The sequence below is a fragment of the Bufo gargarizans genome, chromosome 10, assembly GCF_014858855.1.
Source record: "Bufo gargarizans isolate SCDJY-AF-19 chromosome 10, ASM1485885v1, whole genome shotgun sequence".
NCBI classification, from domain to species: domain Eukaryota; kingdom Metazoa; phylum Chordata; class Amphibia; order Anura; family Bufonidae; genus Bufo; species Bufo gargarizans.
In genome coordinates this window covers 76,086,023-76,098,624 of record NC_058089.1, presented here as the reverse complement: position 1 = coordinate 76,098,624, position 12,602 = coordinate 76,086,023, and the positions used below count along the sequence as shown (strand labels likewise).

The following is a 12,602-nucleotide window of genomic DNA, read 5'->3' as shown; positions in this document are numbered from 1 at the left end:
CTTTACTATGCATTCTATTGTTCTCATATGTAGGTACAATACATAAACTTTATCTACATACAGTCAATAGCTTCAACACTAAGTATGTACACAGGTTACCTGTAGTAGCATGGGCTGACATGGTCCACACAGGTGACAAATCCAGTAGTGATTTCCCTTCACTTGACTATTTTCTGTGGAAACGCTGATGTTTATGACTAGATCCTTAGGCAATCTTTACCTAAGCCCTTGAGATGCTGAACACTCCACTCTAGGCACAGCAGTTATGCTCTTAGTGCCCAACTATTATTTTAGTTCCATCAAACTACTTTTATTATTTCTCTTTTAACTACCTTAGATCTAGCAGCATCCAGACCATGGGTACCAGGCAGAATAGTGCCACTCTTCATGGGTTTAATTCCTTTTGGTTCCTCAGTTCTACCTAATATGTAACTATAGTTAAAGGGGTTATCCGAGTTATTTTTTTGTTCTTTCTATGTTCCTAACTGGGCAAATGTAACAGCTTTCCAATTCACTCACTTCATCTCCAGTGGCTGGTTTCTCAGATTTCACTGAGGGTCACATGACCTGTGATGTCAGCTTCTCTCCCTGCTCTAATAATGTTCGTTTACAAGCCTGACGAGACATCGCTGTGCTGGCCCCCCCCCCCCCCTTCACTGCCGGGCTGCTCTATATCCTAGGATTCTTAACCCCTTCAGCTGCACAGACTCAGGGCTGAAGTGTTTACTGTGCAGGCAGTGAGGAGACAAATGCTGGGCACAGGAGCTGAAAGAGAAGTTCTCATTATATAAGTGGAACTTGTAAATCTACACTTACAAGTTGCTATTTTCTCCCAGCACTCAGGGCAGCTCTTGTAGCCACTCCCTTAGCAGTGTCATTATACAGCTGGGACTTGTAGTCCTACACATATAACATGCTGCAGAGTCTCCCAGCAGGCAGACCTGTCACTCAGGGCAGCACTTGTATTCACTCCCTTAGCAGAGCAAGGGGAGGGGCAGAGAGTGTTTTTATTGCATGTAAACAAAGGGCCAGAAAAGAACCAGGGAAATGAGGAAATATATACAAACCGGATTCCAAAAACGTTGGGACACTAAACAAATTGTGAATAAAAACTGAATGCAATGATGTGGAGATGGCAAATGTCAATATTTGATTTGTAATAGAACGTAGATGACAGATTAAACGTTTAATCCGAGTAAATGTATCATTTTAAAGGAAAAATACGTTGATTCAAATTTTCACGGTGTCAACAAATCCCAAAAAAGTTGGAACCAGTAGCAATAAGAGGCTGGAAAAAGTAAATTTGAGCATAACGAAGAGCTGGAAGACCAATTAACACTAATTAGGTCAATTGGCAACATGATTGGGTATAAAAAGAGCTTCTCAGAGTGGCAGTGTCTCTCAGAAGCCAAGATGGGTAGAGGATCACCAATTCCCACAATGTTGCGCAGAAAGATAGTGGAGCAATATCAGAAAGGTGTTACTCAGCGAAAAATTGCTAAGACTTTGCATCTATCATCATCAACTGTGCATAACATCATCCGAAAATTCAGAGAATCTGGAACAATCTCTGTGCGTAAGGGTCAAGGCCGTAAAACCATACTGGATGCCCGTGATCTCCGGGCCCTTAAACGACACTGCACCACAAACAGGAATGCTACTGTAAAGGAAATCACAGAATGGGCTCAGGAATACTTCCAGAAACCATTGTCAGTGAACACAATCCACCGTGCCATCCGCCGCTGCCAGCTGAAACTCTACAGTGCAAAGAAGAAGCCATTTCTAAGCAAGATCCACAAGCTCAGGCGTTTTCACTGGGCCAGGGATCATTTAAAATGGAGTGTGGCAAAATGGAAGACTGTTCTGTGGTCAGACGAGCCACGATTCAAAGTTCTTTTTGGAAATCTGTGACGCCATGTCACCCGGACCAAAGAGGACAAGGACAACCCAAGTTGTTATCAACGCTCAGTTCAGAAGCCTGCATCTCTGATGGTATGGGGTTGCATGAGTGCGTGTGGCATAGGCAGCTTGCATGTCTGGAAAGGCACCATCAATGCAGAAAAATATATTCAGGTTGTAGAAAAACATATGCTCCCATCCAGACGTCATCTCTTTCAGGGAAGACCCTGCATTTTTCAACAAGATAATGCCAGACCACATTCTGTATCAATCACAACATCATGGCTGCGTAGGAGAAGGATTCGGGTACTGAAATGGCCAGTCTGCAGTCCAGATCTTTCACCTATAGAGAACATTAGAGAACATTTGGCGCATCATAAAAAGGAAGGTGCAACAAAGAAGGCCCAAGACGATTGAACAGTTAGAGGCCTGTATTAGACAAGAATGGGAGAGCATTCCTATTTCTAAACTTGAGAATCTGGTCTCCTCGGTCCCCAGACGTCTGTTGAGTGTTGTAAGAAGAAGGGGAGATGCCACACGGTGGTGAAAATGGCCTTGTCCCAACTTTTGGGGGATTTGTTGACACCATGAAATTCTGATTCAACATATTTTTCCCTTAAAATGGTACATTTTCTCAGTTTAAACTTTTGTTCCGTGATTTATGTTCTATTCTGAATAAAATATTAGAAGTTGGCACCTCCACATCATTGCATTCAGTTTTTATTCATGATTTGTATAGTGTCCCAACTTTTTTGGAATCCGGTTTGTATTTTTTTTTGCATAAAACTTGCTTAGCTCAGTTATATATCAGATTTTCAATGCTATATATTTTTTTTTCATAACTCGGACAACCCCTTTAAGAAAACTTCTTCCTCTATTAGAATGATCACATTGTGCTAGTGGCTGACACTTCATCATTGCCATGGTATGCTGTACAGTATACACAGTCTACAATTGTGTCAGTATCATTCCCACAGTTGTTTTGTCACCACATATTTAAAGTGAATCTGTCACCAGCGAACTCCCTCTCACACTGTTTGCATAGACTCATAGTTGTGGTTCACCCAATTAAAATGCTGTTTTTCTTTTGTCAGTCCAAGGTTCCGTTCCCAAGTTATCATATTTTTTCTTAATAAGAGCATCACCATTGCTCTTGCTGAACCCAAGCTCTGCTCTTTTCTGTGGCCAGCCCTCCTGGCTGCTTTGCCACTGCCTGGCTCTTTCAATCAAAGCAGCCAGGGAGGGGTTGACCACAGAACGTTGCAGAGCTTAGGTGTAAAAAGATCAATGGTGATGTCATCAGTGCAGCAAAGGCCTAATATGAGTATTAAGAAAAAAATATCAGAATTCGGGAACTCAGGAAAGAAAAATAGAATTTTAATCAGGTGAACAACAGCTATGTGTCTATCCAAACAGTTGGATAGGGAGGTCGCCGGTGACAGATTCCCTGTAATTGCCATCTGTCTCAGAATATATTTCTGTACAATCAATAACTAAGTCACCTTCAGTCTCTTAGCTTTAGTGTGGATGCCATAAATGAATGAATCAAATAATACTAACCTCTAACTAATCAAAAAGCAAACCAAATATATTGAGCGCTGCTACATCTAAATGTTGATCCAGAGGAAAGCAAGTGGCATCTGTCAGTTTAACCTCACAGAGGGGAAGTATTTCATTCTGACACCACAACTACTTAACACATTTAGGGACCAGACTCTATTAAGTCTTGTATCTATTAATATGTTGCCTTACAACAAAGACATCCCTTTTGATTTATCCTTGTATGTGTATGTTGTTACATATATATAATATAATACAGCAGTACCATAGCGGTCAATAGAGACTTGGCAGCGCATATGTGGTGTGGTCTCCTTCATTTCATGGACCCCATTCTCTAGAAGGAAGCAGGCCCCAGAAATATGCCATCAATGTCCCAGATAGGCCAACCCCTTTAATATAATATTAATATAAATATATATACAGCATATTAAGTGTTATATTTCACACATTTCTCCCTTCATACATATATTTTCCTTGACTATTTCCTACTTCAGAGGCTGGTGGAAATGCAGAACGAGAACGAATCTGTCACCTTGTCAGGTAGCTCCACATTTTTACCACTGTTAACATTAATTAAATCTGTTGCTCGTTGTTCTATAACATCATTCACTCACATAATGCAGCATTAATCCGTGTATCTGCAGGTTCTGGATAGAAGAATACCCAGCTGAGTTTGATTTAAATCCTGAACTGGGAGAGCAGATTCGAGACCTGAAGAGGGCACTGGAAAACAAGGGAAACCGCAGAGAGAGCAGTCTCATAGACATTGAGAATGTGTATGTAATGGTTGTCCTGCACTTTGGGAACTTGGGGAATGAAAGTAGAAAAATCACATGTACTGGTTGCTACAATATAGCCAAGTGTTTGATATCTGATGTCTAAACCCCCACAACAGGCTGAAGGCCAAGATGTTTCTGCTAAGTGAAAGGTCATTCTTAATGCTTGTTGTGAAAAAGACTGGGCTCTGAATTAAAAAAATAAATTGCTCAGGACTTTTAAGAGTATCCTTAAAAATGTCTGGAAAAGGGTCAACTGAAGATAAAAATATGGGTTTTGTAGAATAATAGTCTGGCACAGTAGTGATAATTTTTTTTCTACATAACAATTTGGCACAGACATTTAAGTACAAGATTGAGGTTATTAACCCCTTTAGGTCCCTGTGATTTTCCGTTTTTGCATTTTCGTTTTTCACACCCTGCTTTCCCGGAGACATAACCTTTTTTATTTTTCCATTCACATAGCCTTGTGACGACTTGTTTTTTCCGGGTCAAGTTTTACTTTTCAATGACACCATTTACTATTCCATACAATGTAGTGGGAAGCTTGAAAAAATTCCAAATGGGGTGGAATTAGAAAAAAAAACCCACAAATCTGCCACAGTTTTATGGATTTGGTTTTTACGGCTTTTCCTTTGCAATAAAACTGACCCGTTACTTTCATTCTCCAGGTCAGTATGATTACGGCGATGACACATTTATATCGTTTTTCATACTGAAGTTTTAATACTGAAAAAAAAAAATACTACAGGTAAAATTCTAAAAATTTTAATATCATGCAAAAGTTCATTTATTTCAGTAATGCAACTTAAAAGGAGTTGCATTAATGCAACTTAAAATTTGAATATTGTGAAAAGGTTCAATATTTTAGGCTCAAAGTGTCACACTCTAGTCAGCTAATTAATCCATACCCCCTGGGCAAAGGTGTCACGGTAGGTGGGGAAAAGAAGAACACCAAATAAACAAACTACAACAGTAAGGGCTGTTTCACACGAGTGGATGCCGTGCGTGACATCCGCTCCGTGAATGACAGCCAAGACCCGATGCGGACAGCAGAAGCACGGAGCATTAACATGACTGATAATGCTCCGTGCCTCTCTGTGACCTCTTTACTACGAAATCACAGTGACAACTTTATCTCACTGTGATTTCGTAGTAAAGAGATCACAGAGAGGCACAGAGCATTATGAATCATGTTAATGCTCCGTGCTTCTGTAGTCCACATCGGGTCTTGGCTGTCATTCATGGAGCGGATGTCACGCACTGCATCCGCTCGTGTGAAACAGCCCTAACACAGACTAGGCCTCAAATCTAGTGAAGAGGGGGAAGGTAACCTCCTAGTTATCCCTGAGCCTCTCCCTGACTGCTAACAGTATGAGCAAATCCTAATGGTGGAAGAACTCATACACCAGAACATAAGACCTGCTGAAACTGACACAAACCCTAAATTAGGGAGCAGGGATGAGACTGCCGGGACCTTCCACCGTGAAGGCACCAGCGTCTCCCTTACACATAGACACAACATACACACAAAGTAGAAACAGGAGGACTTAGCTTGAGATGAGTAAGAAGTAGGAGAACCTCTAACAGCCAGCCTAGAACTCCAGAAGGTAATAACAACTGCAAAGTCTGCAGTGAGAGGCAGGCTAAAATAGAGCCGCTAAACAGCAAATGAGCAGAACCTGTGGAGAGGTGAGATCCTGCCCACAACAACAGACAGCAAGGAAAAACAGAAAGACCAGATAGACTCATGTGCTGCAAGTCTATCTGATCTTCTCAGACCTCTTACAGGGCAGGCAGTGACAAAAGGGTACCTGAGCTTGTGACTTTGGGGTTTTCATAAGCTGTAAGCCATAATCATCCAAATTATAATAAATAAAGGCTTGAAATATCTCGCTTTGCATGTAATGAGTCTGTCTTATATATTAGTTTCACCTTTTAAGTTGCATTAGTGAAATAAATGAAAATTGCACGATGTTCTTGTTCTAATTTTTTGAGTTTCACCTGTATGGAAAAATATGTTATTTTCATTGCTTATTGAAACCCCTATAACTTTTTTATATTTATGTTTATGGAGCTATGTGGGGGCTCAACGATCTGTAGTATTTATTGATACCATTTACGAGTGTGTATGACTTTTTGATCACTTTTTATTCAATTTTTAGGTGAAATGACAAAAAAATGGTGAATCGGTCATTCAGTTTTTTCGCCGTTATTCAGTTTATGTATATATATATATTAATTCTAACAAAATGGGGTTGATTTGAACTTTGTTATTTTTTTAGATTTTTTTAAACAAAAAAAATAATTGGCACCATTGACTATAACTGGATTGCATCTTGTATTCTGTAATGCATATTTATGCAATATAGAATGCTGAATTCAGTATATTCCAATTCAGTACTGCCACCTACAGAGCTGCATTGCAATATACTAGTAAGTAGTCTGTAAGCCTAGTACAGGCTTAAGCCTATTACTAGTACAGGCCACCTTCCCCAATCTCAGCCAGGGGGAACGCGGCCCAGTTTCAGCGCTCCTGGATCCTGTGATCACATTTGATCATGGCATCTGAGGGGTTAAATGTCCATGACTGGCATTACTGCCAATCACACACGTTATCAACTGGCCTCTTCTGTGTAAAACAGCCGAAATCCGGCGGTTATGGTGCCCACAGCGCTGACAAGCGGGCGCCATCTTTAAAGACCGAACTTGTGCATGTACAGCAGAGAGCCGGAAAGCTTTAAGGGTTATCTGAGGAAGGTTCTGCCACGCTGAATGCTTTTGCGCATGCAAATCATCAAGATCCACTACTGGCATCGCCCTTTGCAATCGCCAACCAATGACATCCTATATGTGCTCAATGGGAAACGCTGCAGGCCATGGCAAAATATTTAGGCCACAAAGGCTGCTCACAGTAGCATGAGCAACGTACTGCCTACTGTTATCCTGTTGAAAAATGGCTCCTGAATCCACAATCAAATCAATGTAACGCCGAGTTGTTAGTATACCTGTAAGGAAATCTATAACATCATAATCTCGTTAGTAGGACCTGTGATGTTCCTTTGTGAAGTCCTCTTCATAGCGTTGCCCCCATAGTCTCCAGATCAATCTCCATCTATCATTGCATCCAAGACAAAAGTGTGACTCAATGCTGAGAAGGACAGACCTCCATCCCAGCCTCCATTGCTATCTTGCTGTGCACCATGATGGCCTTTGAGAGCAGTGGTGTGAGGTCAATGGAACACCTTTATCTGGACATCTGGCTCGAATCCGAGTGTCTTGCAAACGCCTTTTGATGGTTTGAGTAGACACTGTTTACCACCCTAGTCTTGGGATGTGATGTCCAATTTCACTTGCAGTACAGAATAGATCACTACCCACCATGCTTCTGATTAGATGATCCGTCAATGTAGAGGTTCGCCTCTGTGCAGCTCTTGCTGTCATGCCACTTCATCATTGTTATCCCAACCACTGGGGAACGCAATGTTGAACAGTGCTGACATTTTGGCCTGATCGTGTTAAGATCTTCTGGGGTGATAAACCAAGGTCTCTAAGTTCAAGGATTCTGTCACTCCCAATTTGCAACAAGCCAGTTTCATCTGGCTATAAAACGTTGCTGTCAATCTGGCTTTTATGCCCCTCTCACATGACACCAATTGGAGCTAGGTGCTTGAAAATTGAATAATTTGCAGATCTTAAGGACACCTGCTACTTCCTTGATTTACATAACCTTATGGCTTGTCCTTATTGTTATTGTAATTTCAATGTTGAAGGGTATATATACTCTATATATATTGTGGGGACTCACTCTGCTAGACAGGATTAGCGGACGCAGTATAGAGGCAACAACAAGTTCTTTGGATCAAACAGTTCAGTGTTTTATTCACACTTTAGGCAAGTGACAAAACAAGCAGTCATATTTAAACAAAATGTTGGTGGTAATTCACACCATGTGGCAATTCTGCCTCAAATAGACCTTGTTGATAGCAGCACCAACCTGTTTTCACGTCAAACAGGTAGCAAGCCTTCATCCAGACACAAGGCTCCCAGATCCCAACACAGACACATGGCTTTTGAGCCCAGCTGCCTATGTAAGGACAGCCAGGTGCTGCCAAAACCCGAACCAGCATTTAAAATCCGGTCCGGTATTTGACCTCACCTGGCTGTAAATCAGCCCAGCAGCACGTGCTGGAAGGAAAATACCTATTTTCCCAGACCAAACCTTTCACTGTGTGTTAATATATATATACACACATATAAACTTTTTTATTGACTGCATCTGGCTACATTCAATATATCAATATACAGTCACAGGTTGGGGAATATTGATAGACATTAGAAAGTGAGGGATTAAAAGTTAGGAGAACAGGTTAAATATACAGTTAGGCTGAGTTTACATATAAATACTCTATGTAAATATCCTTAAAATCCTTTAAAAAAAAAATAGGCACATTTAAATGCAGATTGATTTGCAATAGGTGCAATCAGGTGAAAAATGCAGATGCAGATTTTACCTTTTTGAACTGTTTCTTAAAACCGAATTCACTTGCATTGTTGTGATGCAGTCGCATTTTAACATCTGTATAATCACTGCGTCCATGTAAGACCCATGTAGAAGTGGCTTAGGTTTTTGCATGCAGCCTATCAGAGCATTTACCAATAGGACTATTGGTAATGTACATTAAACCTAATAACAATTTAACCCATTAACAATAAAACAAATTGACACACACTAGTAGAATAATGTACCCTCTTGAGGTCCATAGTAATCATGTAGGAATGACATGATTAAGAGACTCTGGATTTGTATTGTTATCCCTTTTACTTCTAAGACATTTGGTGCCCCCTATCAATTAATCTCTTTTACCACCATAAACCATAAGAATCCAGAAGTCAACTAGAAGTAATTTTTGTGATATTTCATTTAGTTTTATCGTGGAGCACATGGATCTGTAAACCAAGCCAGGAAGAGACAGCCTGTTATATGGTTTATGAATACTCTCTAGTAAATGTGTTTTCATATTTATAAACCGAAATCAAGATGAACTTTTATCATACCATTAAGTGTACATTTGCAGTAAAAGGAATTGGAATGTGTTCTTTAGATACGCCATGCGTTATCATTTTATTGATTTCTGCTTTTCTCTTTATGTTCAGAGAAGAGTGGAAAAAGACTAATGTACGACTATTTCCCAAAAGTCTGAGTTTTGTGCTTGAATAGATCCGATATATCAGGACATTTTACATGTGACAACATTATATGACCCATTCCAATGCTGCTAGCGTCAGATTTGTTTTCTTTCATACAAATCTTGTATGGATATGGATGGGGTATGGAGTAGGATGTGAATGCTCTACCAAGACTTGCATGATAAGAAAGATTTTAGAGCACATCTATAAAATGTGTATTTGTGCTAACAGCAGGGCAAATTTACTAAGATAAATGTGCCAGAATTCCATTTTTTAAATCACTATATTTCTCGCTCGTGTCATTGGGAGACTGTCCGTGTAGCTGCTGCCATTAGGGGATGACAAGAGTAAAGAAGAAAGTGTTAGCTTCTCCTCTCAGCTATACCTCTACTGTAGGCACTGAGCTAATACGTTTTAGCATAGTGTCTAGCTATACCTGTCATGCATGTCTGCAAAAAAAAAAAGTCTTCTCTTTTTGTGAATATATTGGGCTTAGAGTTGTTGCAACAACTTGTTACCCCAGACATGAGGAGGGAGACCAATTGGTCACCATGCCTGATGCTTGTTTCCTACCTACAGAAGTCAAGGAGGGACGGTGGATCTCAAATCTGACATCACTCGCAAGCAATCACGTTAACCAGCAGGTAACTTTTGCCTGTAAGTCTCACCATATTCCAGTGTAGCTACCCTCCCCAAGGAACAGTGCACTGACAAAGGTGACCCAGGTGGACATGAGGTGGGGGAAATGCCGGAAAGGTAATTATCGCTTCTGCCCCAAGTCCCTCTTAGGATCAAACGTCCACCTATATGTGCAGGCTCCATTCTGTTCTGAGGGCTTTTCCTCCTGGTTCACTAGTCACTGAGGCACAAGGAGTTATCCTCCACACCCTGTCCTTTGCCTGGGGTTTGGGCTTTCTCCCTCTAATCCCGGCTTGCCCCAGCATCTACTTCCAGGAGCCCACTCCCCTGTGGATCGGCTTCTGAATACCACTTTTTCCTCAACAAGCCAGATATCCCCATTATATCTAGGAGCGAAATCAAACCCCCTGCAACAGGTGAAGTTCTTGCTCTATAGCGAGTTGCTACCTCTTACTAGCGTACTTAGATTGGATGGTACCGAGCAATACACATTACCCCCTCAATAGGAGGAATAATTGTGCTATCACTTGATGTTGTTCATGTCAACTCTGACCACTTCTCATGTGCACCTTAAAACTGCATTACCCTTTTTACCAAGCAGAGTTCACTGTCGCTAAATTTTCTAGACAGCCAGCCGGCCAGCTTGTATCCTGCATCATATAGTCTCCCGGCAGGATTAGGGTAATTCTGCCTTAAATTGCTTCTATATCTGTCAAGCCTACACAGTTCAGTTGTACTCCAGGTAGCCAGTACCCCTTTCAAGGAGGAATACTTGCACTATCGCTTGCTGTCAGCCTTGGCAAGCCTAAGCAGTTTATTACTCTCTTCAAAGATTGTGTAATTTCTCTGTCACCTGCTGCAATATTGAAAAGCCTATGCAGTTCTATTACAACATGTACTACTTACCCTATTGCTGCAGGCCAGTGAAGTACAAGCCCCAAACATTAGGCATTCACCTGACAGGAAAGGCCTTTTATGCTGCTGTTTATACATAAGACAAGGACCATTCTTTGTTCTGTGTGGTGGCGGATATGTGCGGGCTGGTATAAGGAAATACACTTACACGTAGTCATCATAGGTGTTGAATTCCTCCGAGATCCATGTCTCATTCATTTTTAGAATAGTGTGCTTATCGGTCATGATCCCCCCTGCTGCGCTGAACGTCCTTTCGGACAGGACACTCGATGAGGGGCAAGCCAAGAGTTCCATGGCAAATTGTGCCAGCTCTGGCCACAGGTCAAGCCTGCAGACCCAGTAGTCCAGGGGTTCCTTGCTTCTCAGAGTGTCCACATTGGTCATTAACCCGATGTAGTCAGACACCTGTCGGTCTAGGCGTTCCCTGAGGCTGGATCCGGAGGGCGGCTGTCGATGGGTTGGCTGCACGAATGATCTCATATCCGAAGTGACCAACACATCTTCAAACCGCCCTCTTCTTGCAGGCACAGTAGGATTGGTCCAAGCACCTGTTTCGCTGTGGGTGGAAATTCCTCTGCCAGCGCCCGCAACAGCAGAATGCAGCATCTCTCGCAGCAAGGACTGGAAATGCTGCATTCTGACAGACCTTTGTGATGCTGGTAACATGTCCGTCATTTTGTGTTTGTACCAGGGGTCTAAGTACGTTGCCACCCAGTACTGGTCCTTGCCCTTTATGCTTTTTATATGGGGATCCCTCTTCAAACACTGGAGCATGAAGGTCCCCATTTGCACTAAATTGGAAGTGGTGGAGCGCCCTGGCTCCTGCTTATCGCCCAGGAGAATGCCATCCTCGGTCTCCTCCCTCCAGCCACAGACAACACCAGGGATCCCCAAAATGTTTAAAGTCCCCCTCAAAGCGTGCTCTTCTTGCTCCTCCTCTTTCCTCCAGCCACCATCCCCTTCAGACTCCTGCTGACTTGTCTCCTCTGGTGTAGCCCCCCTGGGAATTCATTCAGCATTGCGACTTCCTCATCTTCCTGCTCCTGCTCCTCGACGGCTTGATCAATGACAGAAAGAAGGCGTAAGGTACGATTTCACTGATGGTGCCCTGGCTGCGACAGACCAGTTTGGTGATCTCATCAAATGGCCGCAGAAGTCTGCATGTGTCGCGCATGAGCAGCCACTGGTGCGGTGAAAAGAAACCAAGCTCCCCAGAACCTGTCCTGCTGCAGAGTTCGTACAGGTAGTTGTTAATGGCATGTTGCTGCTAGAGCAGCTTATCAAGCATATAGAATGTGGAGTTCCAGCACGTCGGGCTATCATAAATCAGACGTCTGATGGGCAGGTGGTGTCGCCACTGAACATCAGCGAGGCGAGCCATGGCCGTGTAAGATCTTCTAAAATGGCCAAAGATTTTCCTAGCCTGCCGCAAGATGTCCTGGACCCGGGGTATTTGGCAATAAATCGCTACACGACTAAATTCAGGACATGTGCCATGCATGGCACGTGGGTCATTTTACCCTGTTCCAATGCACTCAGCAGATTGGCACTGTTGTCGCACACCATTTTACCAACTGTCAAATTGAGCGGGGTTAGCCACTGATGGGCCTGTGACTGCAGAGC

General features: G+C 42.3%; 1 protein-coding gene across 11 annotated transcripts in view; it reads left to right on the top strand.

The window, feature by feature from the left end:
* Positions 1-12,602, top strand: part of RASGRP2 (RAS guanyl releasing protein 2) — a 304,234-nt gene that overhangs the window by 139,612 nt on the left and 152,020 nt on the right. For 8 of the 11 annotated variants that reach the window (XM_044269505.1, XM_044269502.1, XM_044269503.1 and 5 more), the window contains 2 exons: positions 3,949-3,999; positions 4,104-4,235. The exons of the other annotated variants lie outside the window; for them this stretch is intronic. In XM_044269505.1, the coding sequence (XP_044125440.1) occupies positions 3,949-3,999; positions 4,104-4,235 (183 nt within the window). The remainder of the gene's footprint in view (positions 1-3,948; positions 4,000-4,103; positions 4,236-12,602) is intronic. 11 annotated transcript variants of the gene reach the window in all.